Consider the following 22,367-nt stretch of genomic DNA (forward strand, 5'->3'; position numbering starts at 1 on the left):
CTGGACAAGTATCCTGTCACTGAACTTGCCCCAGCACCGGCCCTGTGCCAGGGTAGATTTGGGGGTTCATATCTTTTTAAAAAAACTTTTATTGATTGATTTTAGAGAGAGGCAGAGACAAAAACATCAATTTGTTGTTCCACTTACTGATGCATTCATTGGTTGATTAATGTATGTTCCCTGACTGGAGATCGAGCTCACAACCTTCGTGTTTCCCAACCACCCTCTAACCGACTGAACTACCTGGCCAGGGCTGGGGCTTCTCTCCCGCGCACTGGCACCTTCTGGGGTTGAGGTCCTGGGAAAGGTTGAGGGCGGGCAGCCCAAGTACGATGGTGCGGCCCCCTCTAATCAAGAGAGCAGGAAATGGGGCCATGGCTGGCTGTGCCCCACTGCACCCCCCGCCAGAAGGAGCAAAACTCAAGCCACAGGATTAGGGCAGGGCACACAAATGTCTCCCCAGTTTCAAACTGGGACGTCGCCTGTGTCCAACTAGAGCTAGAGGCGTCAACGACCTGAGCCGCGCAGTCGCACTGTGGAGGGCGGAACCCGACCTTGACGCCACGTAGCCCCTCCTCTTTCGGGGAAGGGCCGGATCACGCGAGGCTTTGTTACGCAGGCGCGATTCGCGGCGAAGGTGGAGCTAGAGGCCTCCTTGGGGGGTTTTGGGAGACAGCGCAGCCGCCATTTTGTAGGATTTTTTGTCGCAGCGGCTGGTGTGAAAAGACGGCGGTTTCGCTTCGTTTCTCGACCAAAGAGCTTTTTGCTTTTGCAGAGGTAAGACTTCAGGTGACGTGTGCTGGGTTGGGCGGCTTTCCACTCTTGGGTTTCGGAGTCAGGTGTCGGAGAGACGACGGGGGTCGGGGCCTCGGCGACTGGGGTTCTTTCGGGACACAGCCCCGCTGGTCGCCTTCCAAACCGAAAGGTGCGCAGGTGTTACGTAGATATAAAGTCCTGCGGCAGAAAGACCGCGGTTCTGCCGCTGATTCTTCCCTGAGTGCCGTGGCCGCTCGCTTCGCAGCTCCGGAGGCTGGCTCCTCCCGCCCCGCCGGAGAGAGGAGACATTTGGGCGAGTCCTTGGAGAGCCGCCTTTCGGGTGTGCATTGTTAGAGTTGAGTCCTCCCCTGAATGCCTGGCCTCGGGCGGCAGTAGCATTGGTTCCTGTCTGTGCGTGTGCCGGAGGCCCTGGCCAGGTGCGCTGGGGTGGGGCCTGGGCGCCCCGAGAATCGCGAGTCCGTGTAGTGGACTTTACCTCGCTGTGAGAGGTCGAAGTAGAGACAGATTTGTCCTTCGTGCGACCCTGATTTTCCCCGAGCTGGAGCGTCCCGCCGTTGTCGCACATTTGCATTTCTGACACTTACGCGACGTATTTTCCTTGATGAGCCGCGGTGTGCTGCTCCGATCCTTAGGAAATAGCCCTCCAAACCGATGAGGCCAGCCGTCTGGCTTTTAAACTTGTTCTTGTAGGATTGTGCTACATATACGCGCACCCACGGGCTGCTTGTTATCTATTAAATGCCGTCCTCCCGGAGCCACCTAATCATAGGTCTGACCTTTTCCGATATTTTTTTATCCATGTGCAGAACACAAAGTTGTCAGGCATTATAGAGTATTAAAGGGCAGTAAAGGACTACATAGCCAATACGGATATGTGCATATGGATCCATTGTGTTTGATTTTTTAAAAGATATCTTGTGGTTTTAGCACTTAGGATTCTTTATTAATTGGACGTAGTGTAGTAATTCTATGTAGTTTCTCTATTTTGTGTATCCAGAGGAGCCTTACACATAGAATGTGGGTCCAGGAGTCCTCTTTGTCTCCTGAGAAGGTATTTCTGAACGTTAGTGGCGGTGGAGGGAGACACTTCCTAAGAGCTGAATTAAGTTTGAAGTAGTGAACTCGCCTAGAGAAGTAAAAGTCTTTGGCTCTCCTAAGATGCTCATTCGAATTTTAGTGTATGCGTATTGATAGCTTTGGTTTTTGAGAAGCCTGCCTTATTAGAGGTGAGCTGGTTGGGCAACTGAGAGTAGAAGGAAAAAAATAAAACTAAAGCAGACACATAACTTTTGTAACAAGGGCTTGATAATGGACGGTCGTGATAATTATTAGTCATCAGAGGTTGCAGTTTTGCTTGATGTTAATCTGAGAGTGCTTAACAAAGCTGTTTTAAAGAGTTTCTAATGTGGTTAAAATACACTCTTGGCAGTTGAAGGGTCAAAAGAATTCCACTAGAAATGTGTTTATGGCTCTTTTGACAGTCTTTTTTTATTTTTAACCTCGAGTTTGTAGAGTTATTCATTTCAGTTCCCCCTACTGAAGTGACTGTTGAGCCAGAATGCTTAGTTACTCATTCCCAATGACAACCCTAACGAAGCTTTGGGGTTTTTGTTTGGCCTGACCCATACCTTCTCTTCCCTTTTTAAAGCTAGCTACATTACCAGGTGTTTGATGGGCATGGCATTAACAGCAAGAGAACCCAGTCAGAAGATTCAATGGCATCAGCTCTGATGGCAGATGCATACATTTTCTTAGGAAATGCCTCCCAGGGTAATTGAAGCTGCCTCATTTCAGTCTTCTTCAGTCTGTTTGCAATCACTTAAGTTTTTTACTTGGTTTTGTTTACTTCACACTATAGGTCATTTGGGCAAGCTGAAGGAAGTTAGCTGGTGTTGCTCCATCTTACCGGATCTCAGCTCCTTGCTGAGTGGTGAGACACCCCCCCCCCCCAACCCCCGCCGCCCGCTTAGCGCAGTTTGGCCATCACTGCTAAAAATGTGACTCTGAGGAGAGTGAAGATGGGGAGAGACAGTAGGGACCTCGGTGTTTGAACACAGATTCTGAGCTTGGAAGGACCCTATGTGATAGAGGTTATATATGGGGTCGGGGAATTGTGCCTATTTTTGTCTGGTTTCACTGTGACCATGCGCATCGTTGTGGATTGGTTTCTTCAGTGTCACTCCAGATCTGCAACAAAAAGGTTTCAATTTTAAGAGTAACTGCAGGATGACCTGAAAACCTTGTTAGAGAAAACAAGTTCTTAAAATTATCTTTCTGTTGATCTTAAGTTTCTCTGTTGAATACCTTGTTCCATTCGCCTCTTTTTATTTTTTCAAAGCTTGGAGTCATTTTAAGATTGAGAGAAAGGAACTCTTCCCATGTTTAAGAAAAAGAAGCTTCATTGCTGGCTGTATACTTTTAACAGAGTCACCTGTGTTCGATGTCCCTGAGTGTTCTCTGACTTCAGATACTTGTATTAGCTTGCCAGTGTTTTGCCAAAGCTCCATGACACTCGTGATAGTATTTCCCTTTAGATTAGTTCATTAGTTAAAGTTAACATGTTTAAAATAAATGATATCAATAACTTAATTAGGAGATTGCTAAAAATTTACCATAAAAAGAAGGTAATGATACAAATAAACGAAAACCAAAAAAGTTACTAATTTCTGGCTAGATATTGTTGTCTACTGAAGGCTCTAAGCCTGAACCTTGGCTCTTTTTATGTTTTTTAAATGTTAGCCAGCCCTGACTGGTGTGGCTCAGTGGACTGAGTGCCGGCCTGTGAACCAGAGTCGCCAGTTTGATTCTCAGTCAGAGAATATGCCTGGGTTGCTGGCCAGGTCCCTAGTAGGGGGCGCGCAAGAGGCAACCACACATTGATGTTTTTCTTCCTCTGTTCCTCCCTTCCCCTCTCTAAAAATAAATAAATAAAATCTTTTAAAAACTGTTACTTAGTAGGTGTTGGTTGTAGGCAAGCACCTAGCTGAGAATTTATCCAGAAAAATTGAAAGAATATATGAATTTCTTACAGTATTATTCATCATTTAGTCCTAGGTCTATATGCATGCCACTTGAAATCATCTGATAGACCAGTGGAGTAGTGCCCCATGCCTTGGGGAACGTTGCCTACAAAAGATTTTAGAACCTGTGTGATGCCATGTTCTGGGTGTTTATATTTAAATAATATTAATGTATAAAATATTTTATTTGCTAAACATAGCCATCCATACTCTCCACAACTCTTTTTGTTTGCATTAACAGATGCGGCATTCCAAAAGAACTCACTGCCCTCACTGGGATGATAGAGAAAGCTGGGGACATGAAAGCTACAGGGGAAGCCACAAACGGAAGAGGAGGTCCCACAGCAGTACGCAAGAGAACAGACATTGTAAACCACGTCATCAGTTTAAAGAATCTGATTGGTAAATTGAGCTGGTAGCATTTTTACACTGATAGTTTTAATGATTTATTTTAGCTTATGTAGTTTTCATATGTCACATTTTATGATTCAGTCAATAAATATTCAGAAATTATTGAATGCCTGTTGTAGGCGAGACCCTATAGAAGGGCTGAGGCTACAGTTCTAAATAAAACAAGAATTCCTATCCCACCTGGGAGTGGTGGGAATAGGTAAGTCCTGGCTGCCAGCAATGTGGGGACATAAGACACAGAAAGTTAATAGTGATGATAGGACATGCAGTGTGTGCCTTAAACTTGTGCGTAGGGGGGAAATATGTACGTTAGGGTGCTCCTGTAGTGTTCCATGAATGAGAGAGAATGAGGGGCAGGGAGAGGATAACTCTAGGTGGGGGAAACATGTACTATTTGGGTGTGTTAAAGTGCATTGGGGATCATTCACTTACACTATGTTCTACAGGTTATTTTTGTCAATAGGGCTAATGGATATATTTGGGATTTTCAGAAGCCTAGTTATTGTAAAAACCATTCCTTTGCACAGGTAGTAGCCAGTAAATTAGGAAAGAGCCTCAATAAAAGTGTCCAATAACATGTGGTTTGTTTTATTGTATTTTTACTGGTATGAAATTTGGAGGTAATATATTCATGCAGAAATAAAGGAATTTTAAAGTTTAAATATTAAAGAAAGGCTAGGTGAGTAGTTTCTTTCATCCTGTCTTCCATTAATTTTCTTTTCTCATTTGTTTTGTTGTTCTTATGTTTTCTCCTTGTTTTGTGCAGATGTTCCATTGGGACTGTTTACCAGATTGCTTTCTAAATTAGCCAGCTGGGGTTACTTTAAAAAACAGTATGTAATTTTTTCCTTCTCCATCCTAAAACAGACCTGTTCTGTAGAGTAGTGAGCTTGTTGGTAGTCAGCGCAGATTGGTCATTCTTCCTCACACACCGCTACACTGTTGTTTGGGCGGAAGAAGGTGGGTTTATAACAGGATTCCAGTGACCTGAGCTAATTAATATACTGTAGAAAAACATCTGTGCCCTAATAATAAATACAAAGTATTCTGTAAGGCTTAATATAAACTGATCAACCCAGGTTTACTATACATTGTATATGTAGAAAGGAAGTGTTATTCATTTGTCTCCATAATTAACTACATAAACATGATACTAAGTTCACTTAACCACCAGGCTAATAGCTGCTTTGTCATTGGCACCAGAGATGTCTGGTGGTAATTATCCATAATCTGGAATATTCCAGTAGTCTTTTTGAAGATTGAAAACTTCAAAAGGATGTGTTTTATAAAGTCTTTAAAAATGCAGAAAAATATAAAAAAGGTAACTTTGGTAGGATATTAGTATCCCGTTGTTTGGATATAAGCTATTTCTAATTCCTAAAATATCTTTGATACAAATCTTTGCCTCTTTTCTGAAAATAGATTCTAAAAGGGATATTTTCAAAGTTAAAGGGTGTGAACTATTGCTACATATTGTCTTTTTTGGAGAGTTTGTACCAGGCTATACTTCTACAACATGCTCCTTGCCTTCACCACCCTTGGTTTTCCTTTTCCTTCTTAAGATTTTATTTGCTTTTAGAGAGAGGGGAAAGGAGAAAGAAAGGAAGGGCAAGAAACGTTAATGTGGAAGAGGTACAAAGGTCGGCTGCTTCTTGCATGCACCCAACGGGGACCTGGCCTGCAACCCAGACATGTGCCCTCAGTGGGAATTGAACCTGCAACCTTTCAGTTTGCAAGCCAGCACTCACTCCACTGATCCACGCCAGCCAGGGCACTCTTGGGATTTTGAAATGCCAAATGAAATTTTTAATTCCTAGTGAATTTGTCCACTGTTGTAATTATTGACCAGTTGAACTTTTTTTTTATTCTTAGCCTATTTTTTCTATTAGAGTGTGTTTTTCTTATGTTTTCTTAGTTTTCTTTATGAAAACTTACTATATATCAATTATTTTACCTTTTTTGTATATTGCACTGGGTCTTTTCTGATTTCTTTTGGCTGTTGCTTATGATTCGGTGCCCCTTCCTACAGGTTTAAATGAATCAATTATGCACAGTAAGACTGATGTGGCTTAAACACCACCTTTATATATTAGGTTGGCTAAAATTGTTTCGTTTTTTTCTGTAAAATAAAAGACATTTTTATTTTCACCAATAACTTTTGATTTGGATATCTTGAGTATGTTGGCTATTTCCCCCATGGTATAATGTTGATTATTCTCAGTTAATGTCTCAGTTTGATGGCTGTCAACTTTAATTGGTCCGCCTGACTATGGAGCATTGTCCAGGGAGAAATTTCTAGCATGAAACTTTGCAAACTACTTTTGACTTGTTGGATCAGTCTAAGCGCCTTCTTGATACACTGCACAAATCTTTGTATGCATTTCAGTTGCATTTTTACCTTTATTGAACTATAAAGCATAATGTGCTGGAAATGTTGCATACTTTTTTCCATCTTCGATATTAAAATGGCTACACAAAAATTCACCAGTTTTGGATACTGATATAACAGCTGTCAAAATACAGTCTAACAAAATTGTTCTGAAGGAAGTTAAAGATAACTTAGTGCTAGTAGAACCATCATAGAGGAAAAACCAAACAAGCTTTTTGGCCAACCCAATACTGTGGTAAGAATTCTTAAATGTTTTCCTAACGTAAGGTATCAGGTCTTAAAAGAGTGATTCTCAAACTTCAGTGTGAATAAAATCACCTGGGAGGTATGTTTAAAATGCGTGTTACAAGATTTAGATTGAATCTGACCTGGGGTCCACCTATCTTCATTTTTAATAATTCTGTATTTTGGTATTGCTGATAATCAGATGACCCTTTGAGAAACGCTATTTTCAAGTCCTTAGTCTGGCACACAAGATTTTGGATAGTCTGTTTCCAGTTTATTTGCCTATATTCTTGTGTGTGAAAATTGCTCTTACTGCAATTGTCTGCTTAAGAGTTTCCTGAGTAATGCACAAACGAACCTCTAAGCAAGCCATTGTGACCAAAAGTGCACTGTGAATGTAAAAGGGTAATGAGCCATACTTCTCCCTGGCACTTCTTTGTTGAGCCATTGTTGGCTGGGTTTTCACTGTGTGTGTATATATCTTCTACAGGACTGTGTGCAAATAAAAATGTCTGTAGCCTCATTGGTCTTGACTATTTTGAGGATCTACAGTGAAAACTTCACTAGATATTTAGTGAATATTTTTAGAAATTAAATCTTTTCATCCTGTTTACTTTGTCCATAGCCTTTGGAATTCTATGTACTCTATATAATCTCTAAGCCTTGGTTGTTACAAATTGAAGAGGTCCTCATCTTTTTAGTTTTATCTTCATAGTATTGATACATTTTGTGTTTGTTTTACTGATTAAGGATTATTAGTAGTTCTAATTTCCTGCATTATTCCAGTTAAAGATTGTGGTTTTTTTCTGATACAGATTTTGGACTTTTACAGGGCAGGTGCCTTTAAGAATATAGTAATTTCTAGGTTGATCTCTCCAGCAGGTCCAAGCCAACTGATTAGGTCGCTGGCCTAGATCCAGAATCTTACCCTAATGTCCTGAGTTGTTTCTCCAATGCACAGAACTTAAGACCAACGCTGGGGGAAGGGAAAAGGAGGTCCCTGCATCTCCACAGCCTGTATTTGATGCCAGTTCTTTTGAGCCTATTCAGAAATGCCTCTCTATTTCTGCCTAAATCAGCCACTCCTGTCTTCCCTCCTCCAGAAAAAGAGTGACAGTACCTTCTGGGGAAAAGAGAGAGTTGGTGACAGCAGTCCAGTCAACATCATCACTCCATTGCTTGTCAGGATTCTTGTAGCTGATCTGTCTGACTGGGTGGGTGTCTCTCTCTCCCTCAGTGCTCCATGCACGTCCCTTTTGAAGCTTCACACTCTGCTGAAGAGGACACTCAGCCCGGGTAGAGGGGGATGGGAAACTGAGTCAATTGAATCAATGTCCTTTCCTTTCCATCTGATTGAGGCTACTTCCGTGGGGTACACTGACTTCCTGAGGTCTGATCTCTGAAATCCCTTACCATTTTCGGTTGATGTGTTGGCACATTTCTTGATAAAATAGGGTCCATACCTTTTATCAGATTTTCAAAGGGATCTGTAGATTCAGAAGTTAACTACTGTAGCAATAAATAATGCTGTTTTCTGTGAGAGTTCATGTGTATTTTGTAATAAGCAGGCATAACGGGAAATTAGAAATGCAAAGGGAGGTAGTGTGGTGGGTCTCTTATAATACTAGGCAGACAATTACAAGATCCCTGTTCTCATTTTAGGGGGATATACTTGAATGTCTTTGGTACATGAATCAACCTTCAAAAGGTATTTTTGTGTGTGTGTTTTTAAGGGAACAACAGGAAACCAGAAATGCAAAGAGAGGAAATAGGATAGGTGATGGGTGTAATAAAATTGGTCCATGTAATCACAGTTAGACTGTGTTCTACAGTCCTTGCAGATCATTTTCCTTCTGGGTACCTTAATGATCTGTGAAATAAAACTTCTGGAGTACACTTAAGATTCCTTCTAGAACTAATAACACCACCTTTTATGAAAGAGTTATCTGTGTGCCAGAGATACCCAAAAAGTACATGAAAAGAAAAAGGAATTTTGCTTGCCTATAATTGTGCATGGCTCTGTGAGGAAAGAGAGCTTAGATGCAGATGCATATGTCATGAAACTGATGCAGTCTTGTGTATTTTTGGTCTTTCTCCAGAATGCAAAGGGACACTTAAGTGAACACTGAACATAATGGAATGATTTGGCTCAAGCTTTGTTCCTTGATGTGAAGTGCTTAACAGCAGTCTGTATAATAGAGAAATAGGAACACATTTGCTTATTGATTAAAGTAAAACTATTTCTTAGGCTTATGATAAGTATAAATTCTAATTCATCAATTTGAAATTTTTCTGTTACTGAGTTAACTTTTTAAGCCAGGAATTCTTGAGAGAATGTTTTTGAACCACATTACTCTAGGATGAAGAGAGTAATTTGAAGTCTTTTAATGTGTTTGCAGTCATTATTTAGAAGCAAGGTCTTTGAATGAGAGAGATTATCGGGACAGGAGATACATTGATGAATACAGAAATGACTACTGCGAAAGATACATTCCTAGGCATTATCACAGAGATGTGGAAAGCAGTTACCGAATCCACTGCAGTAAATCTTCAGTGCGAAGCGGGAGAAGCAGTCCTAAAAGGAAGCATAACAGACACTGCTCAAGCCATCAGTCACATTCGGTATGAGTGGTTTCGTTTTTATTTGGGGTGGATACGTATTTGTGAATAAAGCTCTTAATGAGCCAATAAGTTTGGAAAATTTATGTAATGCGTAATGCTATTTGTGTATATTGTTTATATTACTTGAATTCTTAATGGAAACTTCCAAATTCTTATAGCTAATCTGTATTTATTGGCTAGTCCTCATTTGCCCACATTTACTCATTTTCCGTAGACCACATCATGAGTTTCTTGATTTTAATATTAAAAATGTTCTATTTTTGTTTGTAATATGATGTTATGAAGTAATGAACCCCCATCTTTCATTTTGAACATTTTTTCTTACCTTAAAAGAAACTCCTTTCCTGATATTTGGAAACCTAGACAGGTGCACTGGTGGATATACTTAAATACCCGGTATGTAGCATAGTCCCATAGCACAGTGCATTGTCTGCATCTAGTTCCACTGAGGTTCTGAAAATGGGCCCTGAATGGGAAATGTATTTTTAAAAACTTGCCCTTTTATTTTTACACTCAGACCTGTTTGATCAGTAAACTTTGAAACATTGTTTTCCTCCCCATTTTCAGTAAAACTAGCTTTGATTAGATTGAACATTGAAATTAACTAGCCATTACTTTTCCCTTTTATTTTAATCATGTGTATTTTAAAATATTACTAAGTAAACAATTTCAACTAATCTTGGACATTATAAAACATTTTTCTGTCAAACTAGACAACTCACAGCGTATGCTATTTTATAGCAAGAGATTAATAGAACATGACATTGCATTCTTTAATTTCAGACTTCAATTAAATCAGTATTTTAAAGAAACAATTGTGTTGTTTTTTTCTATTGTCACTTTAAGTATCTTATCTGAAAATCTGTTCCTTGCCATGTTTTTCTTCTGTAACATAAACTGTGCCCTGTGAATTTCTGGGGACTGAATTTGAAATTGCTCCTGCCAACTGTTCGTGGCCTGGTGCTTATCTGAATGCCTGAATATCTCCCCGCTGAATGAATTGCGTATTCTGCCCTGAATTCACTCTGATATATTGATTGGCTGGACGATCTTGGTGCTGCCCACTTGCCGTTCCAGAAGAGCCACCGAAGGAAAAGATCCAGGAGTATAGAGGATGATGAGGAGGGTCACCTGATCTGTCAAAGTGGAGACGTTCTAAGAGCAAGATGTATAGAATATTTTTCAACACTTTTTAAACTTTGCAGACAGAATAATCTTTTTAAGAATAGTTTGTCAGCGGGGGGCTAAAGAACTCTTCATTGCTTTTTTGTTTTGTTTTTTTTTTGTGGGTTTGTTTGTTTGTTTTGTATTTCTTTTCTGTAGACTTTAAATATTTCTAAAGTTCCAAAATAATCAGTGGAATTTGAGATTAGATCAAGAAAGATAGCTCTATCTAATTGTCTTTGTAGCAGCTGAAAATAAAATAATTTGAGTGCTGAAACCTTAGTTATGCTTTGATAGAGATCATTTGAAAATATTCCACGCTTAAGCATTCATTGTTTGAATAACTAGTAATTTGTGCTCAGGTACTTACACTTCTTTCTTCCCCCTCACTTTAGATGAAATCGTGGACACTTTGGGTGAAGGGGCCTTTGGCAAAGTTGTAGAATGCATTGATCATGGCATGTAAGTTTGTGTGGCATTTTTTATTTGTTTTTATTTTGAGCATTCTAGTATGTTTGGGGATGAAGGATCCATAATGATGAAATGATGTTTTAAGTAGTAGTCACATGTTTTCCTGGGAGGTATAAATATTCAAAAAATTTTTAACTATGTGCATGGTTTACTTAATATGAGTATGAATTTTGATCAGAAATACTCAAAAATTCTATCAGACAGGGGTGATTGAAATTAAAGTAGGTGTTCGGATGAAGAGACTTTCCCAGAAAGACCTTAGGCCTATAACCTGTGTAAGAGATTCGGAGTGCTCTACTTCTGAGCCACAGAGACAATAAAGCATGTCTAATCTTGGATCAAAAACCTTTGTTCCCTAAGGATAATATTTGCATGTCAGAGGTAATTTCTTAAACTGTAAAGAAATTATATTACTCAAAGCCTGCAGAATGAGTTACACTAAACCTTGTGATTTGACCCTGTCTGCCTCATTGTGATATTTTCCTCCAGGATCCTGTTCTGTACCTTGCAAACTTTTCTGTAAGTGAACCTTTTAAAACAGCTCAGTGAAACTGCATGTTTCTAAATCGACCCTTAAAGTTTTTCATCATGAAATATTTGGAAAGGATATAATTTGTATCTTACTGTAAGAATTGGTTTCTTTCCTTCTTTTTTTTTTCTTTAACTCATTTCTTTAAATGTCTTTGAAGGAATCTTAAATGCTGTAACCACTTGATACATACCCACCACCATCCACGAACAAACTCTTTTTAGTTCTTGGAAATGTTTTATCCTAGAACTTATTTTCCTTCCACTTTACATAGAACATTATTCTAAATATTTTTAATTATCACTGTCGTCTCTGCAACAAAAATGTGAACATACATTGGAATTTGAAAATATTTTGAAATCTTTTCAGACTTACAGAAAAGTTGATAAAATAATTCAAAGAATTTTCATATATGCTTTACCCATAATCCCCAAATGTTAATGCTTTACAATATTTTTATTTTTTATACATTACATATATTTTCAAAACTTTCCAGCAAATCTGTGGACCTTATTCAGGTTTTACCAGTTGCCCTATTATTGTCCTTTTACATTTTCTTGAGATTCTAAGACTGAAGATATTTTCTGAAGTCCAGATATATACCAAACGTAGGGATGTTATCAAAACATTTTTTAATAATTTATCAGCCCACAACTTTATTGGGTCTTTGTTGAAAGCAATGAATTGGACATTATTAGGTTTGGGAAAAGATTTGCTACCTAGCCACTGAAAAATATGTTTGACTCAAAGGTTTTTCATAGTTTAGGGCACATACCTTGATCTAATACAGGCATGTAGGGCATACTGAAAACAGGCTTGAATTGGGCTCATCTTTTCAATGATCAGATTTAGGAAGGAGGACAGAAGGAAGTTGAAGATTTGGAAACCTGTTTCCTCACATCACTCCTGGCTCTATACATAATAGGAAGTATTAGGTGCCCCAGTCTGAAGCTCACTGCTCTGTACTGGGGCTTCTGTCCATTTGCATCAGTGAATGTGTTAGGCATTTTCTTGACTTCATGATTTATTGATGATGTCTTTTTTGACCATATGTTCCCTTTTCCTTCCAATTTTGACAAACTGATACCTGACTTTCAGGGTTTAGTTGGGTGTCACCTCTCCTCTGAAGAAGTTGGGGGTCCCTTAACCCCACTGGTTTGGCTCTACATAGTGCCTCATACCAAGCACTTCTGACCTTATGATAAACTGCTCCTGGGTCTTTTTCCTTTGGACCAGTAGGGGCATAGGGGCAAGCACTGCTTTTTTCATCACTGCCCACTGTCTGGCACAGAGCGGGTCTAGTCTACTGAATGAGCCAGTGCTTTTACCAGTGCTACAGTCTGTTTGAGGTTTATGTTTTTATTTTTTTTAACTTTTGTATTAAATCTAGGTAAATTTAAAATTGTGGAAACAGACATTAAAATTCGTAAGTATTAAGGGAATCATTACTTTGTATAAAGTGTATTAAAATATTTTCAAAAATGTTATGTGGAGTCTGGTATAATATTTTAGAAAAATAGCATAGAGTAATTGACACTTATGAATTGTTTTAGAAGAATAGAGTCATTGATACTCAGTAAGATTATGCTTTAAAGCATCATCCTGCTCCTATGCACTTATCATTTTCATCTTTTGTTTTTAAGGGATGGCACACATGTAGCAGTGAAAATTGTTAAAAATGTGGGTCGGTACCGTGAAGCAGCTCGTTCAGAAATCCAAGTATTAGAGCATTTAAATTCTACTGACCCCAATAGTGTCTTGTAAGTAGAAACTTATACTGTGATCCATCACATTATATGAAATAATCAGAATTCTGTGAACTGAATTATGTTTATTTTGATCTGTTTTAGCCGATGTGTCCAGATGCTAGAATGGTTTGATCACCATGGTCATGTGTGTATTGTATTTGAATTGCTGGGACTTAGTACCTATGATTTCATTAAAGAAAACAGCTTTCTGCCATTTCAGATTGACCACATCAGGCAGATGGCATATCAGATCTGCCAGTCAATAAATTGTAAGTATACTTGATAAATCTCTAAACATCAGAAAATTGAAGTTTGTTATACAAGTGACATACCAAAACATGGTCACTAAAAATGCATACTATAAAGATGAAATTCTTCTTGACCTCCAATATCCACTACTCATTCTTCCTTCTACCCCAGTACAGATTAAATTTATAAGTGAAACTAATAATGTGTTTTTGTTCTCCTGTAGTTTTGCATCATAATAAGTTAACCCATACAGATCTGAAGCCTGAAAATATTTTATTTGTGAAGTCTGACTATGTAGTCAAATACAATTCTAAAATGGTAAGTTAAAACTTGTTTTAATTTCATTGGTTCTTTATAATTAATTTAGCTTGGTGATTATTGAATGAGGAATTTCACTTCTGAGGCTCATTTCCATCCTGATATTTAATCCCGAAAGGATCATTTTTCTTTGCTTTTTTCATGGGATTATGTTGAAAATCCAAAAATATAAGTCACATGCAAGCCTTTTGGATACTTCTATAAAAGGTTTCTCTTTTTTTTGATCTTCATGCTTACTCAACTGCATCTTTCTAGAAACGTGATGAACGCACACTGAAAAGCACGGATATCAAAGTGGTTGACTTTGGAAGTGCCACGTACGACGATGAACATCATAGTACCTTGGTGTCTACACGGCATTACAGAGCTCCAGAGGTCATTTTGGGTCAGTAGACACCAGAGTTCTGATACTGTAATTGAAGAGCTTTTCTCTACTGCTTTGGTAGGAGGGAGAGTGATTTTCTTAGCATTGTACAAAAAATGCTTTGTTGTTTTCATAAAAACAGTTCGGACATTACTATAAATATTTTTCCTGAGTGGGAAAAATATGCTATCTGTAAAGATACTTCAGGTGGTGGTTATTTTGAACAAGTTAATCTTACGAGACCATAAGAACAGGTTCTGTTGGCTAAGTATATCACAGCAGTGTGGTTTTAAGTTGATGTGGGTATCTATTTTCCTATTGTCACAAAGCATGGTGCTGATAAAAGTCCTAAAGGTTGGGTTAACAGACTTCTAAATACAGGGTTATGGGAGGTCAAGAGGAATAAAAGAAAGGCTAGTATGAAAGAGAGCTTCTTTTATAACCCTTGACATGAGAAAGACTGGAAAGGGAAATGAGTTCAGGTGCAGAGTTTTAAAATAATGGGGAACTCAGGAAGGGAGCATGCATCAAAATTTAAAGGTTAGAGACCAGGCCATGGTAACAGAGCTGGGAAGCCGGGTGGGTTTGGGGGCTTAGAGACAGTGGGAAAAGTTTAGATCAAGTGCCATAGGAAGATAAGTGGAACAAGCTTATTGTGGCCAAAAGTAAGGTCCAACTGAGGCTGGATAATAAAACATTTTTATAAAATCATTTGTTTTCCAGTTTTTACCTTTTTTGGTCCAATAGGACTTGGTAGTTCAGGATAGGAGTGTGAAAGGAAACTAATGACGTTTAGCTACGTAGAGGATTGGTGAAGGGGTAAGGAAACCAAGAATACTCTGTGGTGCTGTAGAACCAGTAGAACTCCCACAGTGATGGAAATGGTTTGTGTCTGCATGCTCCATTTGGTGATCTTTAGCCACCTATGGGCTGAGGAGTGGAATTTTAAATTTTACGTTAATTTAAATTTCAGATTAAAATTGCCACATGTGGCTTGTAGCTACCATACTGGCCAGCACAGGTTTAGAGTTTATTTTTGAAATGGTTAATAGGATTTCTGCTTAGTGTGGTATGAAGGGAGCTGCTGTGTTACAGTGATTGACAATGAATACCTGTGTTTGAGGACTGAAGGCTACTTAACTACCCAAGGGTAAAGGAACGGAGTGTAGGAAGAGACTGTGGACAGGGAGGAATTTTCAGAACTTAAAAGGAGGTAACTTCCTGAGTTTTATCAACTTAAAATTCAGAATTTTCCTCACATTTTAATGTGGGAGATAAACAAAACAACTGACATTTTCCTATTACTGATACATGTTCTGTTTGTGTGGGTATATATGTAGAAGTTGTGCTCCATTATTGGTTTGTTCAAATGATAAGGTTAACAAAAACAACTAAATCATAGTCAAGGACTTTGAACGTCCAGCAGAAGTAACGCCTGTTTGCGTGTGGTTGGTAGGGCAATAATATGGATGTAATAATTTATAGTTTTAATTTGAACATTTCACCTAAAATGTCATATGGTGAGCTTGAGTGTGATATGTTATGTTACATAATGAATAAATAAGGGACATTATTTGTGCTGGACCCTATATTATTTCTTCCTTTACCTTTAAATTCAGTGATGTTATTGAAAGTACTAAAAACCTCTTTTTAAAGTAGATGTTATTTATATGTTATTGTTTACTAAATTTTTGATGTTTAAAAGATTAAAGTATCTCTGGTTTATTCTGTTCATCTCTTTTCCAATTAAATACAGCCTTAAGAACACTGGGTGTTTTATTCTTCTCAGAGTACTATTGCCATTTGAGAACTCTGAAAGAGAAAGTGTGTGTGACCATGTACAACACAGCCTGAGAGCACGCACACAGGTCTCTCTCTGTGCGGACTGTAAATGGCTTTGTAATTCAGTAGTTATATCGATATTTGGGAAATATTTACCAGTCCCTCTCATTTTACAGAAACTGCCCCCTCTCCCAGGTTAAATGCTATAACTTGATGAAAGGATATGGAGGACTATGAGAACATACTGATAATATTTGATAGAAAACTAAAAATGCAAACTATGACTATATTGTTACACTCTCTGAAATGAGCTATGTAAAGAGATTACGCATAGAGAAGGATATAGTAAATTGGTAATTAAAAATTGTGTAATAAAATGTTTGCTTTTGTTTTTAAATAGCTTTAGGTTGGTCTCAGCCTTGTGATGTTTGGAGCATAGGGTGCATTCTTATTGAATATTATCTTGGTTTCACAGTCTTTCAGGTATGTTTTTAATAAATACCTTTTAGTTAAATGTTAAAGGCATATGCAGTTTGGCTTCCACATTGAAAAGTTGCCATAGTGTCATTTTAAGACTAAAACTTACATGTGCAGAATGGTTATCCTTCTCAAAAACCATAGTTGAGTGAAATACTATTCTTGGTAAAGGGTCACAGTTCATTTTACATGTGATTGGAGTTTTTAACAGATGTTCGTACTGTGTTTCTGTTTTTCGTTATACACCTTCTTCATAAATTTATGTTAGCATTACTGTGGCCAGTTTTAATTCTGTTCTGGATATACTGACTGTCAGTATATCCATGAATAAGTCACTTAATCCTTTTTATAGAAGAATTTAGGAGCAATAAGTCGTGTTTTATGCTACGTATTAAGCCTCTATGACACTGGAGGTTCTAAATGTATCAGAATGAAAAGATATATCTTCAAGGAAAACTTGCAAAAGATAGATATGGGAAAACTTTATAATGTGGTATTTGCTGTAAATGGTTTCATGTTGAAAGTAAAGCAGGACCCCAGGAAAGGTGATCAGTTAAATTTTCTTAGAGGCAGCATCACCAAAAGAAGTAGGGAGTTAAAGCCAGTGCGGGAAGGAAGCATAGGAGTGTGTTGGGAAACTAGGGAGTATGGCGGCCATGCCAGGAAAAGAACCCAAGTCTGTAAGGGTGGCAGGTGCAGAGGGCCCTGCTCCCGCCGGTGAGGAAGAGGTGGTGCCGGCAGTGTTGCATGAATGGGGAAACAGCGACAGTCGGCAGGGACTGACTGAATCCTTGTGGACTCGTTCTGGGGCCTTTATTTGGAGATTATCCCTCCTAGGTTTGGGGGTATTAAAGTGTATCTTTTATGAAAACCTTACTTTGTTAATTTTACTTAACATCTATAATCTAAAGATCTTGAACACTTTCAGTGTTGCAGCCATTGAAGAACTTTAAGTAGGGTTGTGATATGATCAAGGAGCTGTGTTCTGTCTTGTGATTGTGTGGTGGGGATTCTGGCTCGTGCTGTCAGGGTTGATTTGAAGTCACGGCCGTGTAGGGTGCGGGGAAGCTGACAAGTTTAGACTCATTTAGGTGGCTGTTGACAGTGTGTATTCACTGCTTTGGTTTGTCTGATCCTTAGAGATCCTGTTAAAAGGACTCTGAATTTATTGAACCATGGTTATCAGTCAGCTCAAGGAGGTACTGTCTGGTTTTGTGGTAATAAACTATAGGGTCAAGAAAAAGTTAGAACGGAAGCAGAATGCATGCTTCCGTTATAGTGAGTTTGTGATTATAAATCACTGAGGTCTTATGTGAAGTGTAGATTATTAACATTGTTTTGAGATAAGGTTTATATTTGGACTTGACCCTCCAAAATACTCTTCAACTAAGAAACTTTGAATGTGGAGCTAGTATTTATTTCTGTCTTGAATGAAGCACTTAATATTTTTAAAGCAATGAGCAAGGTAAAACAGTTGATAAATTTTAAAAAGCATTACACATAGCCTCTGCTTTCCAGAACAAGGGTTGGCAGGCTGTATCCTGCCTGATGCCTGCTTTAAAAAACAAAAAAGAATATGCAGCAGAGACCGATTATGACCAGCCATGCCTCAAATATTTACTTAATTCCCTTTAGAGGAAAAGTTTGCCAATTTCTGCTCTAGGAGCATCCCATTTAGCTGTGTGACATTTTCCTCAGTTTTGCTTGAGCCAGAACTCTGTTACTGAGTTTTGACCTAGGGTCATAGCTCACTTTCCTCATTTATGAGCTGTTTGACTTTGAGCTAGTACCCTTCAGTTCTTTGAAACTCATGTTCCCATCCATACATGTAGCTCAGGGTGGTTATACTGGGTGAGACTGGGTTATACTGGGTTATACAGGGTGAGAATTACTGGGACTGTGTTTTTATTACCTAGAATTAGTAAGTGTTCATGTGCTTCTATGCATTGGGTAGTGGAGGTTAGTTCTGGTTAAGTGACTGATTAAATGAAGAGACAGTATTCTGGTAATCTTCCCCAGTCATCCTTCAGTCAAAAAGTCCAAGAAACACAAATAAATAAGGAAACTGTTCAGTTTTACATTAAACAAGTTACACGCCTCTGCATTACTGGTTCATTTCGAAAGACTGTTTTATTAGGTTTGCAATACAACTCATTTGGCATTGTTCCATATTTGAAGTAGAGTGTAATATAAATTATATAAACTGTCTTATCTAATCCTTTTATGTCCGTAATATTCTTATGTTTTTCTTTATTATGTAAGTAGGGAAATGAAAAATGCTAAAAGTTTTTTCCCTGCATTTTTCAGACTCATGATAGTAAAGAGCACCTGGCAATGATGGAACGAATATTAGGACCCATACCAACACACATGATTCAGAAAACCAGGTATGCTTTGAGAGTAAAGCCCTTTGCTGAGTACATGCCATACGTAGCCTTTATCCAAACTACAGAAAAGTGAAAGTGATGCAGTATCTACCTGTGACCTAGTAAACAAAGTGGTGGTTTTTACACTGACGTTAGCCTTTGCATAATTGTTTTTGTAAGTTGATACAACAGTGATACATAGCACAGCAGAGAATCTGATTTTGGAGTCACAGCAACCTAAGTTGGAATTGGAATGGAATTCCAATGGTATTGGAATTCCATACAGTTTCTAACCAGCTGTATGTCCTTGGACAACGCACTATAATCACTTTCAAACACAGTAGCACCTCAGAAGTCATCCAGGGAGTTTGTTGAAAGATTTCCAGCCCCATTTCAGATCTGGGGAGATCAGAATTTATAGGAATGGGTCCAGGGGCTTCGCTTTGTGAAGCTGGCTTTGTTCTCTGCGTGCATGAGTAAGGGAGACACTGTGAGCCAGCTAATACGTAATTATTGCTAAGAGTTTTTAAAATGTGTACATGGAGGTGCTTATACTTCATCTGTCCTAGTGGGAGCAGGGTAAACATGGATCTTTTTCTGTTGTTTTTACTGATCAGACTTCTTTTTACCTGTAGAAAACGCAAGTATTTTCACCACAACCAGCTGGATTGGGATGAGCATAGTTCTGCTGGGAGATACGTTAGGAGACGCTGCAAACCGTTAAAGGTAAAAGAAAAACAATTTAAAGGTTTAAAATGTCTCAACTATTTTAAATATCTTCCTAAAATCAAAAGATTTGCTTTGATTTTCTCCTCCTCTCCTCAGGAATTTATGCTTTCTCATGATGAAGAACACGAGAAGCTGTTTGACCTGGTTCGAAGAATGTTAGAATACGACCCAGTGAAAAGAATTACCTTAGATGAAGCACTGCAGCATCCTTTCTTTGACTTATTAAAAAAGAAATGAAATGGAAATCAGTGGTCTTACTGTATACTTCTCTAGAAGAGATTACTTAAGACTGTGTCAGTCAACTCTAAACATTCTAATATTTTTGTAAACATTAAATTATTTTGTACAGTTAAGTGTAAATACTGTATGTTTTATATCAATAGCATAATTATCTTGTTAAGCAAGTATGGTCTTGATAATGAATGAAATATAAAAGTTAACTTTCCTTTTTGAGATTAACATTTTTAAAGACCTTTGGAATATCCTTTGTGTCCAGTGATACCTGTGAATGAGCTTGTCTTTTGTACACAGAGGTTGACTCTTCAAAGTGATTCTTTTGAGTAAAAGGAAATCTTGACTACTTTAGTCTTAATGAATATTATTATTTACCTCAAATTGGGAACTTTCCTAGCTTTGAAAGTTTTTTCTGTAATTGTTGAACAAGTAATAAGTGTTTATAACTATGTAGGCAGGTATTGGAAATCAGAATCCATAGGAAATGTTTATTTTTGGCATTTCATTAAATTGTAAGTATTATGTCTGTCTCCTTGGGTGATGTCAGTAGGAATAAGTAGCATTCGTGGAAAGCCATTCAGCTGGTCCATCATGACAGGTTTTTAATAAAACCCCAAAAACAACTTCCTTTAAGATTAAAGTCTAACAAGAAAGTCAGCTTGGAAAGTCCTGTTTGCCATTAGCTATTTAGTGAGTCACAAGGAGAAAGAGGTATTCTGATTACTGAGGGGTTCTGTTGTTTTTTTCTCAATCCCTCTACATCTCCTGCCTCCCAATCCAGTTCTCCACCCTCCTGCTGACTGAGAGTCTAGTTTTTAATGCCCATTCTGGAGGAGTCTTGAAAACGTCTCACGTCTGTGTCTTCATCGAATGAAGTAAATAGTTAAACTTCAGCCTATGAGAATTAAGGTTATTATTATTAAGCAGTTCATGTGTATTCATTTTCACTGGAGAAAAAAAAATGATTTAATTGGAAAACATTTTGGGAAGAAACTTGCAGAAAATTCCAGACACTAATTAGTTGTTTAACATGGTGAACTTTTTGTTTGCCTGTAGGTATTTTTTCTTACTGTTACTTGTTTTCACATTAAAACTAGTGATAAATGTTACTTAGTAAAACAAAACCAAACTATTGATACTGTTCAGTCTGCCAAGTAGGAACTATTTTTTGTTGTAGAATTTATAATTGGTTGTTGAGCTACAGGTTTTTTAAAAGTTACCCCCATTTTGTAAATGCATCACACACCACTCTGAGTTTTATCTGTTAGTGTATTTGAAAAATAAAATGCATGAGATTTTCTTTTATGACAAAGAGTGAAACATCCAGGTTCCTTACATTATTCACAGGAGGCCTTTGCCAATATGAGCAGCTATGTTCCGAAAGTTGACTGGGAATTTAAGGAAGCTGGAATAAATATGACCACAGAATCCCTGCATAAATGATGCTTAGGCTTTGCAGTCTGCATATACCGAATATAGCTTATGAATAGTTGCACTGTATTTCGTGTGATGAGGTTTTTTAAAAAGCACTAGATGTAAAGAAAAGGCATTTCCTGAACCTAGCAGTGCTGATACAGAAAATACTAGGTGTCTGCCTGCCTTCATTTCCGCCTTCATTTCTATTCTCCCGGTGCCCTGTACTATCTCAGCCTCCTGTCCTTTCCCAGCAAGTGCTTCAAGTTCTCAAATTAATGTTCACTTTCTCCATCAGAAACTCATCTTCTCAAAGGAGTTGATCTTGGGATATAGGAAGAAAGAAAAATACATTATGCCCTGTGGCTCAGTGGATTGAGCACCAGCCTGCAAACTGAATGGTTGCCAGTTCAATTCCTGGTCAGGGCACGAGCCTGCGTTCCAGGCCAGGTCCCCAACTGGGGGTGTTGTTTCTTTCTCCTCCCCTTCCTTCTAAAAATAAAACCTATCCACATTTTTTTAAAGAGTTTTAGAACTTAGAGGGAAATGGGGTGAGAAAGAGGGAGAGCAACACTGATGTGTGAGAGGGAGATCTATCCATTGCCTCTCTCATGCCCCATCTGGGGACCCTGCCCGAAGCCCAGGCATGTACCCCGACAATCAAATTGGCGACCTTTCAGTTCACAGGACAGCGCTCAGTCCACTGGGGCACATCATCCAGGGCATGTTTCTTACTAAGAACCTAATCATTGCTAATGCCCTTCCCCTTCTGAAAAATTTACATTCTTCCCAGAGGGGATTTGCTAAGCTTTATGCCTGATAATGGAATTTTAAGAATTAAAACAAAAAATTGGTAAGATGGAAAATATGTTTAGTGGCTGGCCTGGTACCCCTAGAATCATTTACATGCATGTCCAGTGCCAACCCTCTTTCCCCTCTTCATCAAGCTCCAGGTTCCTGCCCCTAAGGGCTTTTCCTGGTACTTGTTTTCTGCAAGTGCCAAGTTCTTACTGTACAGTCTTGGGACCTTTAGCACCAATGGAAAAGGTTTAGAATGGCCAATTTATAAATAGGAATGA

The 22,367-nt window shown here is 38.4% G+C and overlaps 1 protein-coding gene across 6 annotated transcripts; it reads left to right on the forward strand.

The window, feature by feature from the left end:
* Positions 1–627: 627 nt before the first annotated feature.
* Positions 628–20,397, forward strand: CLK4 (CDC like kinase 4). Of its 6 annotated transcripts, XM_045821867.1 has the most exons (15): positions 630–777; positions 2,636–2,707; positions 4,039–4,199; positions 4,975–5,041; positions 9,222–9,444; positions 10,522–10,612; positions 11,004–11,070; positions 13,252–13,368; positions 13,459–13,625; positions 13,829–13,923; positions 14,179–14,308; positions 16,470–16,552; positions 18,854–18,933; positions 19,548–19,638; positions 19,738–20,397. In XM_045821867.1, the coding sequence occupies exons 3-15, from the start codon at positions 4,076–4,078 to the stop codon at positions 19,876–19,878; spliced, it is 1,476 nt and encodes a 491-aa protein (XP_045677823.1). In that variant the 5' UTR covers positions 630–777; positions 2,636–2,707; positions 4,039–4,075; the 3' UTR covers positions 19,879–20,397. The 6 variants fall into 6 exon arrangements, with proteins under 6 accessions (XP_045677813.1, XP_045677831.1, XP_045677823.1 ...); XM_045821857.1 differs by lacking the exon at positions 2,636–2,707 and having other exon boundaries at positions 628–777; XM_045821884.1 differs by lacking the exon at positions 4,975–5,041 and having other exon boundaries at positions 631–777.
* Positions 20,398–22,367: the final 1,970 nt, after the last annotated feature.

Source organism: Phyllostomus hastatus, unplaced genomic scaffold (genome assembly GCF_019186645.2).
Source record: "Phyllostomus hastatus isolate PE091 unplaced genomic scaffold, TTU_PhHast_1.1 phas_contig_150, whole genome shotgun sequence".
NCBI lineage: Eukaryota > Metazoa > Chordata > Mammalia > Chiroptera > Phyllostomidae > Phyllostomus > Phyllostomus hastatus.

Excerpts from the sequence above, each read along its gene's own strand:
- CLK4 (XM_045821857.1), top strand. The coding sequence starts at position 4,076 with ATGATAGAGAAAGCTGGGGACATGAAAGCTACAGGGGAAGCCACAAAC. Across the intron at positions 13,626-13,828 it reads GATCTGCCAGTCAATAAATT|TTTTGCATCATAATAAGTTA; the intron begins GTAAGTATACTT and ends GTTCTCCTGTAG. Across the intron at positions 18,934-19,547 it reads CACATGATTCAGAAAACCAG|AAAACGCAAGTATTTTCACC; the intron begins GTATGCTTTGAG and ends TTTTACCTGTAG.